General features: G+C 43.9%; 1 protein-coding gene across 1 annotated transcript in view; it reads right to left on the bottom strand.

Annotated features, from left to right (window-relative positions):
- LOC126482199 (carboxypeptidase B-like) overlaps window positions 1-17963 on the bottom strand; it is a 139047-nt gene that overhangs the window by 89855 nt on the left and 31229 nt on the right. Inside the window, exon 2 of the mRNA XM_050106177.1 lies at window positions 7427-7738. Coding sequence (XP_049962134.1) covers window positions 7427-7738 — 312 coding nt within the window. The remainder of the gene's footprint in view (window positions 1-7426; window positions 7739-17963) is intronic.

The raw sequence follows: 17963 nt of genomic DNA, 5'->3' as shown, positions 1-17963 counted from the left end.
CATGTAACTTCATATGTTGTCTAGACGCTGTGGTAGGTTGTTACCGTAGAACTTTGTAACCAACAGGCACGTACTAGTGTATAAAGCCAGTTTGAGAACAGCAACGTCAGTAGACTCACAAGGGTTAGAAAGAGAGAGAAAACGCCAAAAATTGTTGACCTAGCAGTCCCTACTCTGGGGAGTTGGCAGAGCAGTTACGCTTAGCTTTCAGCTGGACAATGTTGATACCAAATACGGACTTAGTAAGTGCAACTGCATTAAAATCCCCGCCTTAGGAGCAGCAGAGGGGACCTAACTAAACCATGATTGGCAGGCACCTGTAAGAGACCAACGGGATTGGCTGGGTGGCTTTAAGTGGGAAAAACAGTGCTCCCATGCGACTCTTTAAAACCCCTAGATTCTGCATTTCGGCAGAGTTCTCAGTCAGACGATCCGGGCGCCGAATCCGCGTCCGTCGACTCCAGCCTCGGTCCAGCTCCGCGTAAGTCTGCTGTCTCTCTCTCTTGGAGTTCATTGTGTTTTGATTTGCTACTAAGTTGCTGCCTTAAGCTGCTGCTAGTGTTTGCTACTGTGGTTAGCATTCACTCCTGGGACCTCCACTGGCTTCTATTGTAACAGTGTTATTCGCGCTTTTTCTAACTCTAGAAGTAGCCTCCATTGCATCAGTTAGTCCTATCTGCAATAAACAACTATTTCAAAATCCTGTTCGTCCAAGAGTCTCCACAACGAGTTCCCTACCGAGTCTCACCACCTGCATTTCTAGTAAATGCCCCTGTACCAGTGTTAGCTCAGATAGAAGAAAACAATCAAATGCCTTCACTGTGAATTGTCCTTCTGCCTCCTGCTCTGTACCGCTCGGGAGCGTAGACTGACCAGCAACCCCTTTTTCCCTCTCCCACCTATGTCAGGACACGACAAATGGCCTGAATGCCCTGTCGGTACAAATCCTTGTCCTGATGGCGGAGTCCGTGCAAGACTGTGTGAATCACCTCCTCATCTTCCTCAAAATGTCTTCCACGAATGGCATCCTTCAATGGCCCAAACAAGTGGAAGGCCGAGAGGGCTATCTCAGGGATGTAGGATGGATGGGGTAACACTGTCCAACCCTGTCTTGCGATGTATTCAGCAGTCCTCAGACTTGTGTGGGCCCGAGCGTTAACGCATTGCAGCATAACATTTCCTGGGTTGCTGTGGTGCTGAAGTCGCCAGAAGCGCGTCTTGAGTTTTGTTAGTGTGTTGACATATGCTTCTGAATTAACGGTACCGCTTCTTGGCATCACATCGATGAGAATCACACCATCACAGTCCCAGAACAAGGTGATCGTGACCTCTCAGGTGGAAGCAGTCGCTCTGAATTTTTGTTGCTGAAACTAATGTTGCATTTGTGAGAGTCGAGAGAAATTAATATTCGTAAGAGACCAGCTTGTTTATTAGGGGTTAATGAGAGAGATAACTATTTCCCGCTAAGTGCTGGTCTTAGAAATACTGAAGTTCATGGTGTTCAAATAACTAATAGGGGCGTCCATGTTGTTTCGCAACCAATACCAAGTATTCTTTCTCGCCATATTTTCACTGTATGACTGCCATCATCAATGTGGCGTAAGTAGAACGAGCTGTGTGCCTGCTATAAGACGGATGTGGACAATCATTCATTTAGTGCCTCACCGTGGTAATCCTTCACTGAAGATTATCTTAGCATTAACCGTTCCACGATCACCATAAAATTTGGTCTTATAATTACTGAAGACAGATATTTAACTGTGATACACTTTTATTTCTGTTTCGTGAAAGATATGCAACACTGGGTGGATCTCATATATACTGGCGAAAAAAAATACGCAACACGAAAAAATAATTAATGTATAGTAATAAAATTGCGGAATAGATTTGTCTAGGTAACATATTTAAGTGATTAACATTGCAAGATCGCAGGTGAACATAAACGCGAGATAAGCCATTGAAACACGAAATGCTCGTCTATTAATAGCTGGTGTGGCCACCAGAATGTTGAATGCAAGCATACAAACGTGCTGCATTGTGTTGTGCAGGTGCCCGATGTCAGTTTGTGGGATGGAGCTCCATAGTTGTTGCACTTGTTGGGTCAAAACAGGGACGGTTAATGCTTGTTGTGGATGATGCTGGATGTGGTTGTCGTCCAGTGATGTCCCATATGCGCTCGACTGCAGAAGAGCCGGTGATCGAGTAGGCCAAGGCCATAGGTCGACTCTCTGAAGAGCATGCTGGGTTGCACCAACGGAATGTGGGCGTCCGGTATTCTGTTGGAAAACACTCCCTGGAAAGCTGTTCATGGTAGGCAGCACGACAGGGCGAATCACGAGATTGACATACACATTTGCAGCCAGAGTGCGTGGTGTAACCAAGAGAGTGCTCCTGCTGTTGTACGAAATCGCACCCCAGACCATAAGTTCGGGTGTAGGTCCGGGTGTGTATCAGGCAATCAAGTAGACTGTAGGCCCTCAACTGGTCTCCTTGTAACCAACACCGATGCAAAACCAGTTTTCGTCAGAAAGCACAACAGTCCCCGACTATGCCCTCCACTCGGCTCTCTTGTCATTACTCAGGTCGCAAATGGCGGTGGTTTGTGGTCAGTGGAATGCAAGCTAAAGGGTGTCAGCTGAGAGCCGTCCTTACAGTAACCGACTTGTAACAGTTCGTTATCTCACTGTGGTACCAGCCACTGCACAAATAATTGCTGCAGTTGCAGTACGATGGGCCAGAACCACACGCTGAACACGATGGACTTCCTTCTCAGTAGTGCCACATGGCTGTCCGGAGCCCGGTCTTCTTTCGACGGTACATTCTCATGAGCATCACTGCAAGAAATCATGTAAAGTGACGATATTCCTGTCAAGTCTTTCTGCAGTTTGAGGAAGCAACATCCAGCTTTTTGCACCCCTATACGACCTCGTGGTCTAGGGGTTTTCGGTCAGAGGGTTACGTGCCCTCTGAAATAAAAAAAACTGAGTCAATCGATCAACAATGAACAAAATGGATGTCTTACGACGTCCGCCCCGAGCACATGCAACGAACAAAAACAAACAAGATGAGAGAGCAAAAAAATAAATAAAAAATAAATAATCAAAAACGTCTTCGGTCCGGGTTCGATCCCCGCCACTGCCTAAATTTTGATAAATAATCAGCATTGGCGGCCGAAGACTTCGGGCATAAGAAGTCAGCCTCATTCTGCCAACGGCCTTATCAAAGAGGGCGGAGGAGCGAATAGAGGTTCAGGGCACTCTCGTGTCCTAGGGGTGGGAAATTGCCCCTAAAGGCAGAAGAATCAGCAACGATCAACGACATGAGGATGCAGAAGGCAATGGAAACCACTGCATTAAAGCCACGTAACGTGTATCCACAGGACATGTGGCCTGTAATTGAAGAAGTGTCATGATGATCTCTCCATTGGCAAAAGATTCCGGAATAGTCCCCCATTCGGATCTCCGGGAGAGGACTGCCAAGGGGGAGGTTACCATGAGAAAAATATTAAATAATAAGCGAAAGGATAACGTTCTGCGAGTCGGGGCGTGGAATGTCAGAAGCTTGAACGTGATAGGGAAACTAGAAAATCTGAAAAGGGAAATTCAAAGGATCAATCTGGATATAGTAGGGGTCAGTGAAGTGAAGTGGAAGGAAGACAAGGATTTCTGGTCAGATGAGTATCGGGTAATATCAACAGCAGCAGAAAATGGTATAAAAGGTGTAGGATTCCTTATGAATAGCAAGGTAGGGCAGAGGGTGTGTTACTGTGAACAGTTCAGTGACCGGGTTGCTCTAATCAGAATCGACAGCAGACCAACACCGACCACGATAGTTCAGGTATATATGCCGACGTCGCAAGCTGAAGATGAACAGATAGAGAAAGTGTATGAGGATATTGAAAGGGTAATGCAGTATGTAAAGGGGGACAAAATCTAATAGTCATGGGCGACTGGAATGCAGTTGTAGGGGAAGGAGTAGAAGAAAAGGTTACAGGAGAATATGGGCTTGGGACAAGGAATGAAAGAGGAGAAAGACTAATTGAGTTCTGTAACAAGTTTCAGCTAGTAATAGCGAATACCCTGTTCAAGAATCACAAGAGGAGGAGGTATACTTGGAAAAGGCCGGGAGATACGGGAAGATTTCAATTAGATTACATCATGGTCAGACAGAGATTCCGAAATCAGATACTGGATTGTAAGGCGTACCCAGGAGCAGATATAGACTCAGATCACAATATAGTAGTGATGAAGAGCAGGCTGAAGTTCAAGACATTAGACAGGAAGAATCTATACGCAAAGAAGTGGGATACGGAAGTACTAAGGAATGACGAGATACGTTTGAAGTTCTCTAATGCTATAGATACAGCAATAAGGAATAGCGCAGTAGGCAGTACAGTTGAAGAGGAATTGTCATCTCTAAAAAGGGCCATCACAGAAGTTGGGAAGGAAAACATAGGTTAAAAGAAGGTAGCTGCGAAGAAACCATGGGTAACAGAAGAAATACTTCAGTTGATTGATGAAAGGAGGAAGTACAAACATGTTCCGGGAAAATCAGGAATACAGAAATACAAGTCGCTGAGGAATGAAATAAATAGGAAGTGCAGGGAAGCTAAGACGAAATGGCTGCAGCAAAAATGTGGACATCGAAAAAGATATGATTGTCGGAAGGACAGACTCAGCATATAGGGAAGTCCAAACAACCTTTGGTGACATTAAAAGCAACGGTGGTAACATTAAGAGTGCAACGGGAATTCCACTGTTAAATGCAGAGGAGAGAGCAGATAGGTGGAAAGAATACATTGAAAGCCTCTATGAGGGTGAAGATTTGGCGGATGTGATAGAAGAAGAAACAGGAGTCGATTTAGAATAGATAGGGGAGTTAAAAATAGCTTTGGAGGACTTACGGTCAAATAAGGCAGAAGGGATAGATAACATCCCATCAGAATTTCTAAAATCATTGGTGGAAGTGGCAACAAAACGACTATTCACGTTGGTGTGTAGAATATGTGACTCTGGCGACATATCATCTGACTTTCGGAAAAGCATCATCCACTCAATTCCGAAAACGCCAAGAGCTGACAAGTGCGAGAATTATCGCACAATCAGCTTAGCAGCTCATGCATTGAAGCTGCTTACAAGAATAATATACAGAAGAATGGAGAAGAAAATTGAGAATGCGCTAGGTGACGATCAGTTTGGCTTTAGGAAAAGTAAAGGGACGAGAGAGGCAGTTCTGACATTACGGCTAATAATGGAAGCAAGGCTAAAGTAAAATCAAGACACTTTCATAGGATTTGTCGACCTGGAAAAAGCGTTCGACAATATAAAATGGTGCAAGCTGTTCGAGATTCTGAAAAAAGTAGGGGTAAGCAATAGGGAGAGACGGGTCATATACAATATGTACAACAACCAAGAGGGAATATTAAGAGTGGACGATCAAGTACGAAGTGGTCGTATTAAGAAGGGTGTAAGACAAGGCTGTAGCCTTTCGCCCCTACTCTTCAATCTGTACATTGAGGAAGCAATGATGGAAATAAAAGAAAGGTTCAGGAGTGGAATTGAAATACAAGGTAAAAGGATATCAATGATACGATTCGCTGATGACATTACTATCCTGAATGAAAGTGAAGAAGAATTAAATGATCTGCTGAACGGAATGAACAGTCTAATGAGTACACAGTATGGTTTGAGAGTAAATCGGAGAAAGACGAAGGTGATGAGAAGTAGTAGAAATGAGAACAGCGAGAAACTTAACATCAGGATTGATGGTCACGAAGTCATTGAGGTTAAGGAATTCTGCTACCTAGGCAGTAAAATAAGCAATGACGGACGGAGCAAGGAGGACATCAAAAGCAGACTCGTTAAGGGAAAAAAGGCATTTCTGTCCAAGAGAAGTCTACTAATATCAAATACCGGCCTTAATTTGAGGAAGAAATTTCTGAGGATGTACGTCTGGAGTACAGCATTGTATGGTAGTGAAACATGGACTGTGGGAAAACCGGAACAGAAGAGAATCGAAGCATTTGAGATGTGGTGCTATAGATGAATGTTGAAAATTAGGTGGAATGATAAGGTAAGGAATGAGGAGGTTCTACGCAGAATCGGAGAGGAAAGGAATATGTGGAAAACACTGATAAGGAGAAGGGACAGGATGATAGGACATCTGCTAAGACATGAGGGAATGACTTCCATGGTACTAGAGGGAGCAGTAGAGGGCAAGAACTGTAGAGGAAGACAGAGATTGGAATATGTCAAGCAAATAATTGAGGACGTAGGTTGCAAGTGCTACTCTGAGATGAAGAGGTTAGCACAGGAAAGGAATTCGTGGCGAGCCGCATCAAACCAGTCAGTAGACTGATGACCAAAAAAAACGACCTCGTTCAAACTCAGTGAGGTGTCGATGACTGCGTCTTTGTTGCCATAAAGGCATTCTCGACTAATATTAACTCACAGCATCCACTCTCAAAGGTAATTAATGTTCATGACCGTTACTGAGTTTCTTTCTTAGCCTACCAGCTTTGCATCCTCTTAGTGGCACTCTTATGCGACTGCTGCCAAATGTGAATAGACATAATCTTTCACATATAGAAACACACGTGCCAAGTATGGTGCATGTGACATAGTTCCATCTTGGTGCTGAATTATTTTTCCGCCAGTGTATAAATGATACGGGCCACCTCGCACTTGTCCACATCACCTATCTAAGGTGGTGCACCTTAGATAAACTAAGAGATGGGTTTCGATGTGTCATAATCAGATTTAGTGACAGTCAAACAATAATGAGAAGTAATAGAAAAAATTAGTAGAAACAAAAATAATTGTGACACCACGTCTCGTATCACGTGCTTTTTCTCACATGACATTATCATCATACCATTTCGAAGCTGAACAATGTTCATTCATACATGACGCGTGGCCCCACGGTATGGCTGTGTGATGTTGGGGCACACTAGTGATCAGTGAGACCCTCAGTAGAGCATGTGTGGCATCAGCTCAGTCCCAGTGCCTGTGTCCAGGATACCAGTAACCACTTACAACAGTTGTGAGCCAGAAGGGCAAACAGCCGCTTCATGATGCCCTTCCCAACGGAATCGGGGCACGCATCCATGCCGTAAGCAACGGCCTCTCTCCTCACAAGTGGGCTCATACTGCCCAACTTCTTTGCAAATCTCAATCGATTTTATAATCACTGAAATAATACCACAGTCCATCTGAATATGTTATAGTAGTAGCTTTAATCATCCATAGATCTATTTTTACAAGGATATAGGACATGTCAAAGTATTTACAAGTTTAGATCAATTTAAAGAAGTTCCTTTCCACCTCGTCTTCCCATTCTGCGTAGTTCACTATAATTTTCTGTCAGGTAGTGTATGTTCATGATGACTGTTAAGCAGAGAGCTACACCGGCCCTACCGGTACATTACCGTTGTGAAGGTGTACTCGTATCCATCAGGGTTGAGCACCGGTATGATGTGCCAGTCGATGCTGTCCGCGAGGGCGCTCTGCGTCGCGTTCTCGACCAGCTGCTGGATGACGTAGAGAGCTGCTGCAGGCGCGATCCACTCGCGGGCATGGATGCCCGCGTCCACCAGGATCACTGGTGCGGAGCCGTTGGCGCCAGTTCCAGACGACACCTGGATCATATCGATGGGCCGGCCCTCGTACGTCTGGCCTATGGACTGCACCGTCACCAAGCTGGGATAGTTCGATGCCAGGTCTGAGAGGTACTGCCGGATCTGTAAGAGTACACTGGGGCATTTAGAGGGGACAATATAATTCCCTTTGAGTCACCATTCATTTTACATCGCCCGAACATCGACTTAAAAAGTCGATTGACATGGAATCCAATGTTTCAGACTGAAAGCCATTTGACCACGATACCCAAAATTTTCACGTACTTAAAGTTAATTCTGACGTAATTTTACAGACAGTTACGTATACGACATCAAATTACTTGAAACTGTTCGTCACTTCTCATACCAATATTTTTGCTTGTATTGGTCACCTAGTGACTCAAATTATTGCTGTTTGTTCCATTTTGAGAAGTTACGTTTAGTGTCAGGGGCCTCCTAAATTTTGTAGAAAATCAGAAATGGCTTTCACTCGTGGTGAGATTATTGCTTTGGTGGAGAGGAGGGCAGAGAGGAGGTGGTATCATCCTCTATGAGCTAATTTCTCCAAGCCTGCCCCACTGTTTTAGACACTTGAAGAAACAGAGTTTTAGCAGTTGAGTTATCACAGTCGATAGAGAAGCTCAAATTACGTCGAGTCAGTCAACTAGTAGCACATAAAATGCAATGCTTTACTCAAATCAAGCAATGGAAAATCCAGGATGGAATGTAACAATATGGCAGTGTAGTTTCAGTTGCCTGATACTGCAGTCGCGTTTGTGTGTGTGTGTGTGTGTGTGTGTGTGTGTGTGTGTGCGTCTACGTCTATTGTCGACAAAGGCCTTAGTGGCTCAGAGCTTTATTTGTGACAGACTTTTTGTTGTACCTGTCTGCGACTCAGCATTTTTGTAATATTGTTACAATGCTTTACTCAATATTAATTAATAAAAGTGTGAACACAAATACGTCGGTAACTTTCAAAGTATACTCCTTTGACAAAATCCTATTGCATACATATACGCCTTACAACAGGTACCATTTTATAGTAAATTTAGTTTTGTTAGAACAAAATCTATGGGAAAGTGCGGTGGAACATTGCATTAGCAGCCAGGGGCCAGTGAGTGCGGTCTGTCGAAATTTGGGTGAAGACAATGACCATGCGATAGTATTGTGAGGCAGGCTAGCCTTTAATGGTATAACTTAATAGTGTAGCGCTAATGTACACTGCAAGACAGGTGATGCCTCAATTATGTTTCCAGTGGTTTTGCTGAGTACATGACCAGGATCGGCGCACTGAGACAACAAGTGCACTGTAATCTGATAAGATAGATAAATCTTGGATTTGTATCACAGTCCAGGACGCAGGAGCCACGCCAGCCGAAGAGGCGACACAGAGCCACCAGCCACAGTCGCAGGTTCGAGTTTCCACCGGGATAGCAGCTTACTGCACTAAGTCTGTACACTGCACTTGTGGCCAGCAGAGCAGCCATCCTGGTGATCCACTCCTGCAGCAGACGGACTAGCCAGTGGGTCACATCCCGGATACAGCAGCCACCTTCTGACAATGCGGTAAGCACATCTCTTGCCACTCTTCTTGGCCACTTGGGCCTCCATCCAATTTAAAACTGAAAGTACCTCACTTGTCAAGTCTTGCATTGTTCTGGCCTTCAGCCTCTTTAAAAATATTTTTTGGATAAAGCTTTGGGCCTTCAGCCACTTTAAAATTTAAATTCCTTACTTGTTAAATCTTAGATTGTTTGTGCTTTCAGCCTGTGTAAAATATTGTTTAAAGATAAAGCTTTGGGCCTTCTGCCTACTAAAAATTATTTTAGTTGTTTTAAGTCTTCGACTTTCAGCCGTTTTTAAATTATAGTCTGTCTTTCAAGTATCAGACTGTGTGGGACCTTCTGCCTAATTGAAGGTAAGACCCTCTGCCTTGTGTTTTTAAAAATTAAGTTTACCAGCAATCTTAATTCATGGGCCTTCGGCCGTCCTTATATTAAACTTGATTGCTTTGCAAGCGTTAGATTTGTTGGGCCTTCAGCCAAGTTATAGAACTTATTTACTTGAGGCATTCTGCCTTCTAAATATTCTGAATCTGAATTTTAAGTTAATGGCTTTCAGCCGTTTTTCAGTTTAAGTGCTTGGGCCCTTAAGGCATAAGGTAGTGTGGCCTATTCAGCCGATAACTAAGCTCAAAAATTTTCGCTGTATTTTTTGGACAACTAAATAAAGTTACATGTGTTTGAGTGTAACTGACAGCCCCCTTTTGGCCCTGTTCGTCCTGCGGATTTTTACCTTGCACAACAGAGTGTCAAACATACTCAACTGTGGTTGCTTCCTGCGCTGTCAGCATTCTGCACCACTGGCCATCCAGCAAGGGTCTGACTCAGTATTTGCACTACTGTTATTTCTTGTTTAATGCAAATGAATTCCCATGTTTATTTCCTCGTTTGTGAAATCCGCTGAGCCTTAGCACCCATTTTGTTAGTCTGCTGGATGGGTCTTTCAGCCAAATAAAACATTTTGGAGCAGCATGATCGGTCACCACCTTAAACTTCACTTCCTCCTGTAAAGGTAACACAAAAAATACCTCACTACATATATAAAGTGAAGCATTCTCTCTGCATGTTCGAATAATTTCTCGGGTCATATGAATATTATCTTGTCTTGATGCAAAAGCAATTGCGTGTTCCTCACTGATGATCTTATGACTCAGAACACACGCCAGAGCATGATTTATGCATCACAGGACCTTTGTCTGAAAATTTGGGGACGCCAACACTGGACTCAATTTCGAAACTCTCTCCAGCTCCTAAAAACATTCCCTTTCATTGCACCATCTGCACAAATGTCACACCCTTTTTGAACAGCTGCAAGAGTGACCGCACTATATCAGTGAATCCATTTACAAATTTTCTATAATAAAACTGACAATAGCTTTTTACTTGTCTTTGACACTGGTAAATCTTGCACTGCCTGTATCAGTCTTGCATCCATTCTCACCCCATCTCTACTAATCAAAGGGGGTAAGTATCTTGCTTCCTCTAACATAATGACACGTCTCTATATGATGCAGCCTGCAACCTCTTAAATACTTCTCTCAGACGTTGTCTGTGTTCTTCCACGTCCCTTGAGAACACAGTTATATTGCCAAGATAATGCTGACGCTGATGGAGCTTCAACCCAAACAAATGGTCAATAAACTCATCCAGAGTGTGTTGCAAATGGCGAGGTATATTGTATCGTTTGTAGTACGGTGGTGCTTCATTTTCTGTCTGAATTCTGTATAAGGTAACAGGCTTTGCAGGCAATGGATTATGAGGAAAAAAGAAATCCTCAAATTCGAACTAAAACTCCTCCATCAGTGTAATGCAGTCTTAGAGGCATTCTGTAGCTGTTTATGGCTTACACCTTCTGTGCATCAGTCCCCCTCTCCAAAATTTCCACGTTTGCTATCAACATCTCCTTCTGTCAACTTTACTTATTTGGCACCATAACTGTCAATATTTATAGTATTCCGACTCTCCTTCTCCCGCATACATACAATACTCCATTTAACCAAACAACTCACTGACTCTAATACATTATCCCATGCACAACGTATCGGGTGGCTACACGCTCACCCAAAGTGACTTCCTGCTACTACATGTGAATCAAGCTTTTACAGATTTGTATTCGGTTTAATCACATTGCCCGTTACCATGGATGCACCTCAAGACAGATCTACATTGCCAACGACTTTCCATAAGTGGAATGTCTTCCCACTAAGTTTCACCACACATCACTAAATGTCAATCATGGAATGATGTTGATGCAGGTAACATAATCTCCGGATCATCCTGTAACCCTTGCTTACATGAGGCACTACTTCTATGCATTGCTTAAGCCTGACTTCTTCAACCCAGTGGCCTTATACCATTATCCCCCACACATAGCATGGTGGGTTCCATCACCTACAACCCACAAGGCCCTACTGGCTGCTGACAATTGTGTCCATGTGTCTAATAAAATCTTTTATTTCGCTCCGTTCATCGCATCCACCATTGCACATTCCACCTTTGCATAAGTACGTGTTGCATCTAATGTTAATGGGAAAACCTTAAGAAAGACTACGGATTCCCTCTTGCAGTTATCAGCTGCTTGCTTACCTCCTGTCCACCCCTACTATCATTACCATAATGTTGTTGATAAACTATATCACCCCTTTTCCACCATCATTGGTGGCACTGCTGAACATGCCCACAATTGTAAGCCTTCAAATTTGCAGGGAATACACCACACTTACCCATAATACCTATCGACACATCAGAGTCCTCACACTCCATTGCTGATCTCACAGCTGAGTGAAGATCCTTAGGCGCCCCTGTGTGCAGCCCCTTGACATATCTGGTAATAAATCCCATATGGAAGCATCAATGCGTCCTCTGCTTGGCCTCCTGCAGTAAAACTTTATTTACTTCATCACTCTGAGTCTGTTCATATGTTTGTACATTCACTTTATTTATTCTCTCAGCAAAACTTCCTACAAATTCCTCTGCATATTAGTAATAGCGCTCATCTGTTCCCAAATGAATCGCTGTTCTGTTTCTTACACCTCTGCAGAAGCCCCTTTCTGAACTGCTCGACCGTATCTTCATTGTTCAACTCTTACGTGCATCTAACAAAGATCTTTGCATCTCCTGTTAAAAGAAGCTTTGGTACCTGCAATAAATGGTTGTCGGACCAACCACTAATACTCGCTGATGTTATCAGATCTTCCATGAGCATCACGTCCTCAGACGACCGTATTTTCACTCTCCGTTTCGCTACCTCATTAACCAATGTCTGAACTGCCTCCAGCCCAGGAACAACCTGCGTCTCTGACTCCACATTGCAATAACTTTATCCTTCATTCATACACAATACAAATACAAATAACTACCAACTGAAAAAAAGAAACCAGTTCATCTTGTGCCTTATCATCAACCATCTAGATTCTCTACACGGCTTCACAAGATGTCCAAGACGATGACACATGAAACAAGTTACAGATAAAGACTGTGTGGAATGCCCAAGCAGACTACACTGTGAACACCTCACAGGTTTTAAATAATGCCCTTTGCCGCTGCCACGAAATTCAGGCACATCTGCCTGTTTGTCTGGTCTAAGCAAAGTAACCCCCATGTCTTGATGATACTCCTTCTTACATCCCATCCCTGCCACACATATAGAAAGTAACAGTTGCTCCACTCACCCTGCCACGCCATGCTGATTCTGCAGATCGGGGTCCAGGATGTGTGGAGGCCCAGTGAAGGCGACATCAGTACATCTGACACCACTATTTCTGAGCCTGGGATTTGCATGTTGTGAGAGGGCTGGCTGACTGAGGAGTGAGACTGGATGGCAATCCTGTGAGACCCAGGAAAAAGCGGCTGTGTTCATTAACACTTTATTTCCAGCTTATACATTGGTTCTGCGGTGTGGTGGGGAGGCGTTCACGCTCTTGCCCCCCCCCCCCCCCCTCCCGCCCGAGTGGGCTGGTGGTCAGTCAGCAAGTGGCTAGCGTCATCCAGCTGGCAGAAAGACATGTTGGCACCCTGGTTTACTGACGTCTGCATTCGATAACAGGCCCACGGCTATGCTGCATGTGCCACAGTACCGATATCACCGGTGCCTACGAGAATCTTGCAGGCGTTGTCCTTCTACGATGAATTATTGTACCCAAGTGGCCAAGAAGAGTGGCAAGAGATGTGCTTACCGCATTGTCAGAAGGTGGCTGCTGTATCCGGGATGTGACCCACTGGCTAGTCCGTCTGCTGCAGGAGTGGATCACCAGGATGGCTGCTCTGCTGGCCACAAGTGCAGTGTACAGACTTAGTGCAGTAAGCTGCTATCCCGGTGGAAACTCGAACCTGCGACTGTGGCTGGTGGCTCTGTGTCGCCTCTTCGGCTGGCGTGGCTCCTGCGTCCTGGACTGTGATACAAATCCAAGATTTATCTATCTTATCAGATTACAGTGCACTTGTTGTCTCAGTGCGCCGATCCTGGTCATGTACTCAGCAAAACCACTGGAAACATAATTGAGGCATCACCTGTCTTGCAGTGTACATTAGCGCTACACTATTAAGTTATACCATTAAAGGCTAGCCTGCCTCACAATACTATCGCATGGTCATTGTCTTCACCCAAATTTCGACAGACCGCACTCACTGGCCCCTGGCTGCTAATGCAATGTTCCACCGCACTTTCCCATAGATTTTGTTCTAACAAAACTAAATTTACTATAAAATGGTACCTGTTGTAAGGCGTATATGTATGCAATAGGATTTTGTCAAAGGAGTATACTTTGAAAGTTACCGACGTATTTGTGTTCACACTTTTATTAATTAATATTGAGTAAAGCATTGTAACAATATTACAAAAATGCTGAGTCGCAGACAGGTACAACAAAAAGTCTGTCACAAATAAAGCTCTGAGCCACTAAGGCCTTTGTCGACAATAGACGTAGACGCACACACACACACACACACACACACACACACACACACAAACGCGACTGCAGTATCAGGCAACTGAAACTACACTGCCATATTGTTACATTCCATCCTGGATTTTCCATTGCTTGATTTGAGTAAAGCATTGCATTTTATGTGCTACTAGTTGACTGACTCGACGTAATTTGAGCTTCTCTATCGACTGTGATAACTCAACTGCTAAAACTCTGTTTCTTCAAGTGTCTAAAACAGTGGGGCAGGCTTGGAGAAATTAGCTCATAGAGGATGATACCACCTCCTCTCTGCCCTCCTCTCCACCAAAGCAATAATCTCACCACGAGTGAAAGCCATTTCTGATTTTCTACAAAATTTAGGAGGCCCCTGACACTAAACGTAACTTCTCAAAATGGAACAAACAGCAATAATTTGAGTCACTAGGTGACCAATACAAGCAAAAATATTGGTATGAGAAGTGACGAACAGTGATGTTTCAGATTTCGATGTACAATGGGATAGGAATGATGATGGAAATAGGATCACATTTGAGGAAGTGGAGAAAATGGTCAATAGATTGCAGTGCAATAAAGCGGCTGGGGTGGATAAATTAAGTTGGAACTCATCAAATACAGTGGAATGTCAGGTCTTAAATGGCTACACAGGATAATTGAAATGGCTTGGGAGTCGGTACAGGTTCCATCAGGCTGGACGAAAGCAGTAATCACACCAATCTTTATACATGGAAACAGAAAAGATTGTAACAACTACAGAGGTATCTCTTTAATCAGTGTTGTGGGTAAAATCTTCTCAGGTATCGTTGAAAGGAAAGTGGGAGTGTTAGTTGAGGACCAATTGGATGAAAATCAGTGTGGGTTTAGGCCTCTTAGAGGTTGTCAGGACCAGATCTTTAGCTTGCGGTAAATAATGGAGATGTGTTATGAGTGGAACAGGGAATTGTATCTATGCTTTATAGATCTAGAAAAGGCATATGGCCGGGCTCCTAGGGCGAAGTTATTGTCTGTTCTACGAGATTATGGAATAGGAGGCAAGCTTTTGCAAGCAATTAAAGGTCTTTACATAGATAGTCAGGCAGCAGTTAGAGTTGACGGTGAGTTCATGGTTCAGAGTAGTTTCAGGGGTAAGACAAGGCTGCAACCTGTTTCCACTGTTGTTCATATTATTTATGGATCATATGTTGAAAACAATAGACTGGCTGGGTGAACATAAAATAAGCAGTCTCGCATATGCGGATGACTTAGTTGTGATGGCAGATTCGATTGAAAGTTTGCAAAGAAATATTTCAGAGCTAGATCAGAAATGTAAGGACTATGGTATGAAGATTAGAATCTCCAAAACGAAAGTAATGTCAGTGGGAAAGAGATATAAACGGATTGAGTGCCAAATAGGAGGCACAAAGTTAGAACAGGTGGACGGTTTCAAGTACTTAGGATGCATATTCACAAAGGATGGCAACATAGTGAAAGAACTGGAAGCGAGGTGTAGCAAAGATAATGCAGTGAGCGCTCAGCTACGATCTACTCCCTTCTGCAAGAAGGAAGTCAGTACCAAGACTAAGTTATCTGTGCACCATTCAATATTTCGACCAACTTTGTTGTATGGGAGCGAAAGCTGCGTGGATTCAGGTTACCTTATCAATAAGGTTGAGGTTACGGATATGAAAGTAGCTAGGATGATTGCAGGTACCAGTAGGTGGGAACAATGGCAGGAGGGTGTCCACAATAAGGAAATCAAAGAAAAACTGGGAATGAACTCGTGTAGCAGTCAGGGCGAACAGGCTTAGATGGTGGGGTCACGTTACACGCATGGGAGAAGCAAGGTTACCCAAGAGACCTATGGGTTCAGCATTAGAGGGTAGGAGGAGTCGGGGTAGACCAAGGAGAAGGTACCAGGATTCGGTTAAGAATGGTTTTAAAGTAATAGGCTTAACATCAGAAGATGCAGCAATGTTGGCACTGAATAGGGGATCATGGAGGAATTTTATAAGGGGGATTATGCTCCAGACTGAACGCTGAAAGGCATAATCAGTCTTAAATGATGATGATGATGATGACCACTCGAATTCAAAAATCTTAGCAGTAATCAACGCGCTTTCAAAACGAAGCTGAAGAGTTTCCTCATGGCTCACGTCGAGGAGTTCCTTGAAAAATTAAGCCGGTTCTTGTTGTGTTGTCGATTGCGATTACTTAAACTTATGAATCGAATTTTTCGGGTTCATAAACATTTTATTTTTATCTATTATGACTATTATGTTGTAATTTCATGTACTGGCACGTTAGATGACCTTGGAGGTTTGCTCCTTAATTTAATCCTACGAAACTTGACGTGCTAATAAATAAATAAATAACAGAGAAACAGTGCATGTTGGTAAGGTGTACCTCCACCACAAACTGGTCAGTGACAAACAGAGAATATACACTGTCCAGTTACAATAAAGTGACCACCTGTTTGAAGCCTGAATAACTGCCTTTCACAGGACGGTCCGCCACGCGGGATTAGCCGAGCAGTCTAAAGGCACTGCAGCCATGGGCTGTGCGGCTGATCCCGACAGAGGTTCGAGTCCTCCCTCAGGCATGGGTGTGTGTGTTTGCCCTTAGCATAATTTAGGTTAAGTAGTGTCGAAGCTTAGGGACTGATGACCTTAGCAGTTAAGTCTCACGACATAAAAAAAAACCTCCCTCCGATCAGGCCATGAAAGCCCAACGGTACTGACCGGCCGCGTGTGATCTTCAGTTCACAGGCGTCTCTGGATGCGGTTACAGAGAAGCATATGGTCAGCACACCGCTCTCCCGGCCGTATGTCAGTTTACGAGACCGCAGCCGCTACTTCTCAGTCAAGTAGCGCCTCAGTTTGCCTATAAAGGGCTGAATGCACCTCGCTTGCCAACAGCGCTCGGCAGACTGGACGGTCACCCATCCAAGTACTAGCCCAGTCTGATGGCGCTTAACTTTGGTGAACTGACGGGAACTGGTGTTACCACTGCGGCAAAGTCGTTAGCCTGCCTAATGGTACCGTATTTCCAAAGACTGCAATAGATCTCCTGTGGCACCAAACAAATTATCTTTCAATCATCTATCACATATTGTAAGGTTCAAAAATGGTTCAAATGGCTCTGAGCACTATGGGACTCAACTTCTGAGGTCATTAGTCCCCTAGAACGTAGAACTACTTAAACCTAACTAACCTGAGGACATCACACACATCCATGCCTGAGGCAGGATTTGAACCTGCGACCGTAGCGGTCGCGCGGTTCCAGACTGTAGCGCCTAGAACCGCTCGGCCAACCCGGCCGGCACATATTGTAAGTTCACACGAATGTGAGCGGACGACGCGCACGTCAAAACGTCAGAATGACTGAACACCTATTTTCATGTCACACTGCCCAAGCTGTGAGGTGTACTCCATAAAGACACACAAGATTAGAAACCACCTCTGAGAAGTGGTTATGGCTTCAACCTCAGAAGCCAAGAAAATTGGCTGAAGAGGCCTTTGGGAATTTTCTCGAATATGAGACTACAGAAAAGTAAGTCTCCTACTGTTTTAAAAAGGATTTGTTGCATCAATAAATTCATGTTTTGAACTTTTCAGGGATGTGAAAAGAATGCTGGAAGAACTGCCAGACTGAATCAAGATTCCCTCGAAAATTTCAGTTCCAGGATTCGTTGGCTTGGTGTATTTTAAAATCATCCCACGCACTTCGATGTGAATAGCAAAGTATCCCTACTAATAATTGATGGCAATGCGACGAAAATACCTTTTCCCCTTGGTGTTTCCACTGCAGAAAACAAATATTAAAATCCTACAAAAGGAACATTGGGGGAATTCGAGAATTTTATTTCTAGTGAGTGTTAACAAAGTA

The sequence above is a fragment of the Schistocerca serialis genome, chromosome 5 (genome assembly GCF_023864345.2).
Source record: "Schistocerca serialis cubense isolate TAMUIC-IGC-003099 chromosome 5, iqSchSeri2.2, whole genome shotgun sequence".
Classification (NCBI taxonomy): Eukaryota; Metazoa; Arthropoda; class Insecta; order Orthoptera; family Acrididae; genus Schistocerca; species Schistocerca serialis.
Note: the sequence above shows the minus strand (reverse complement) of the source record. Positions and strands in the feature narration are given on the sequence as shown.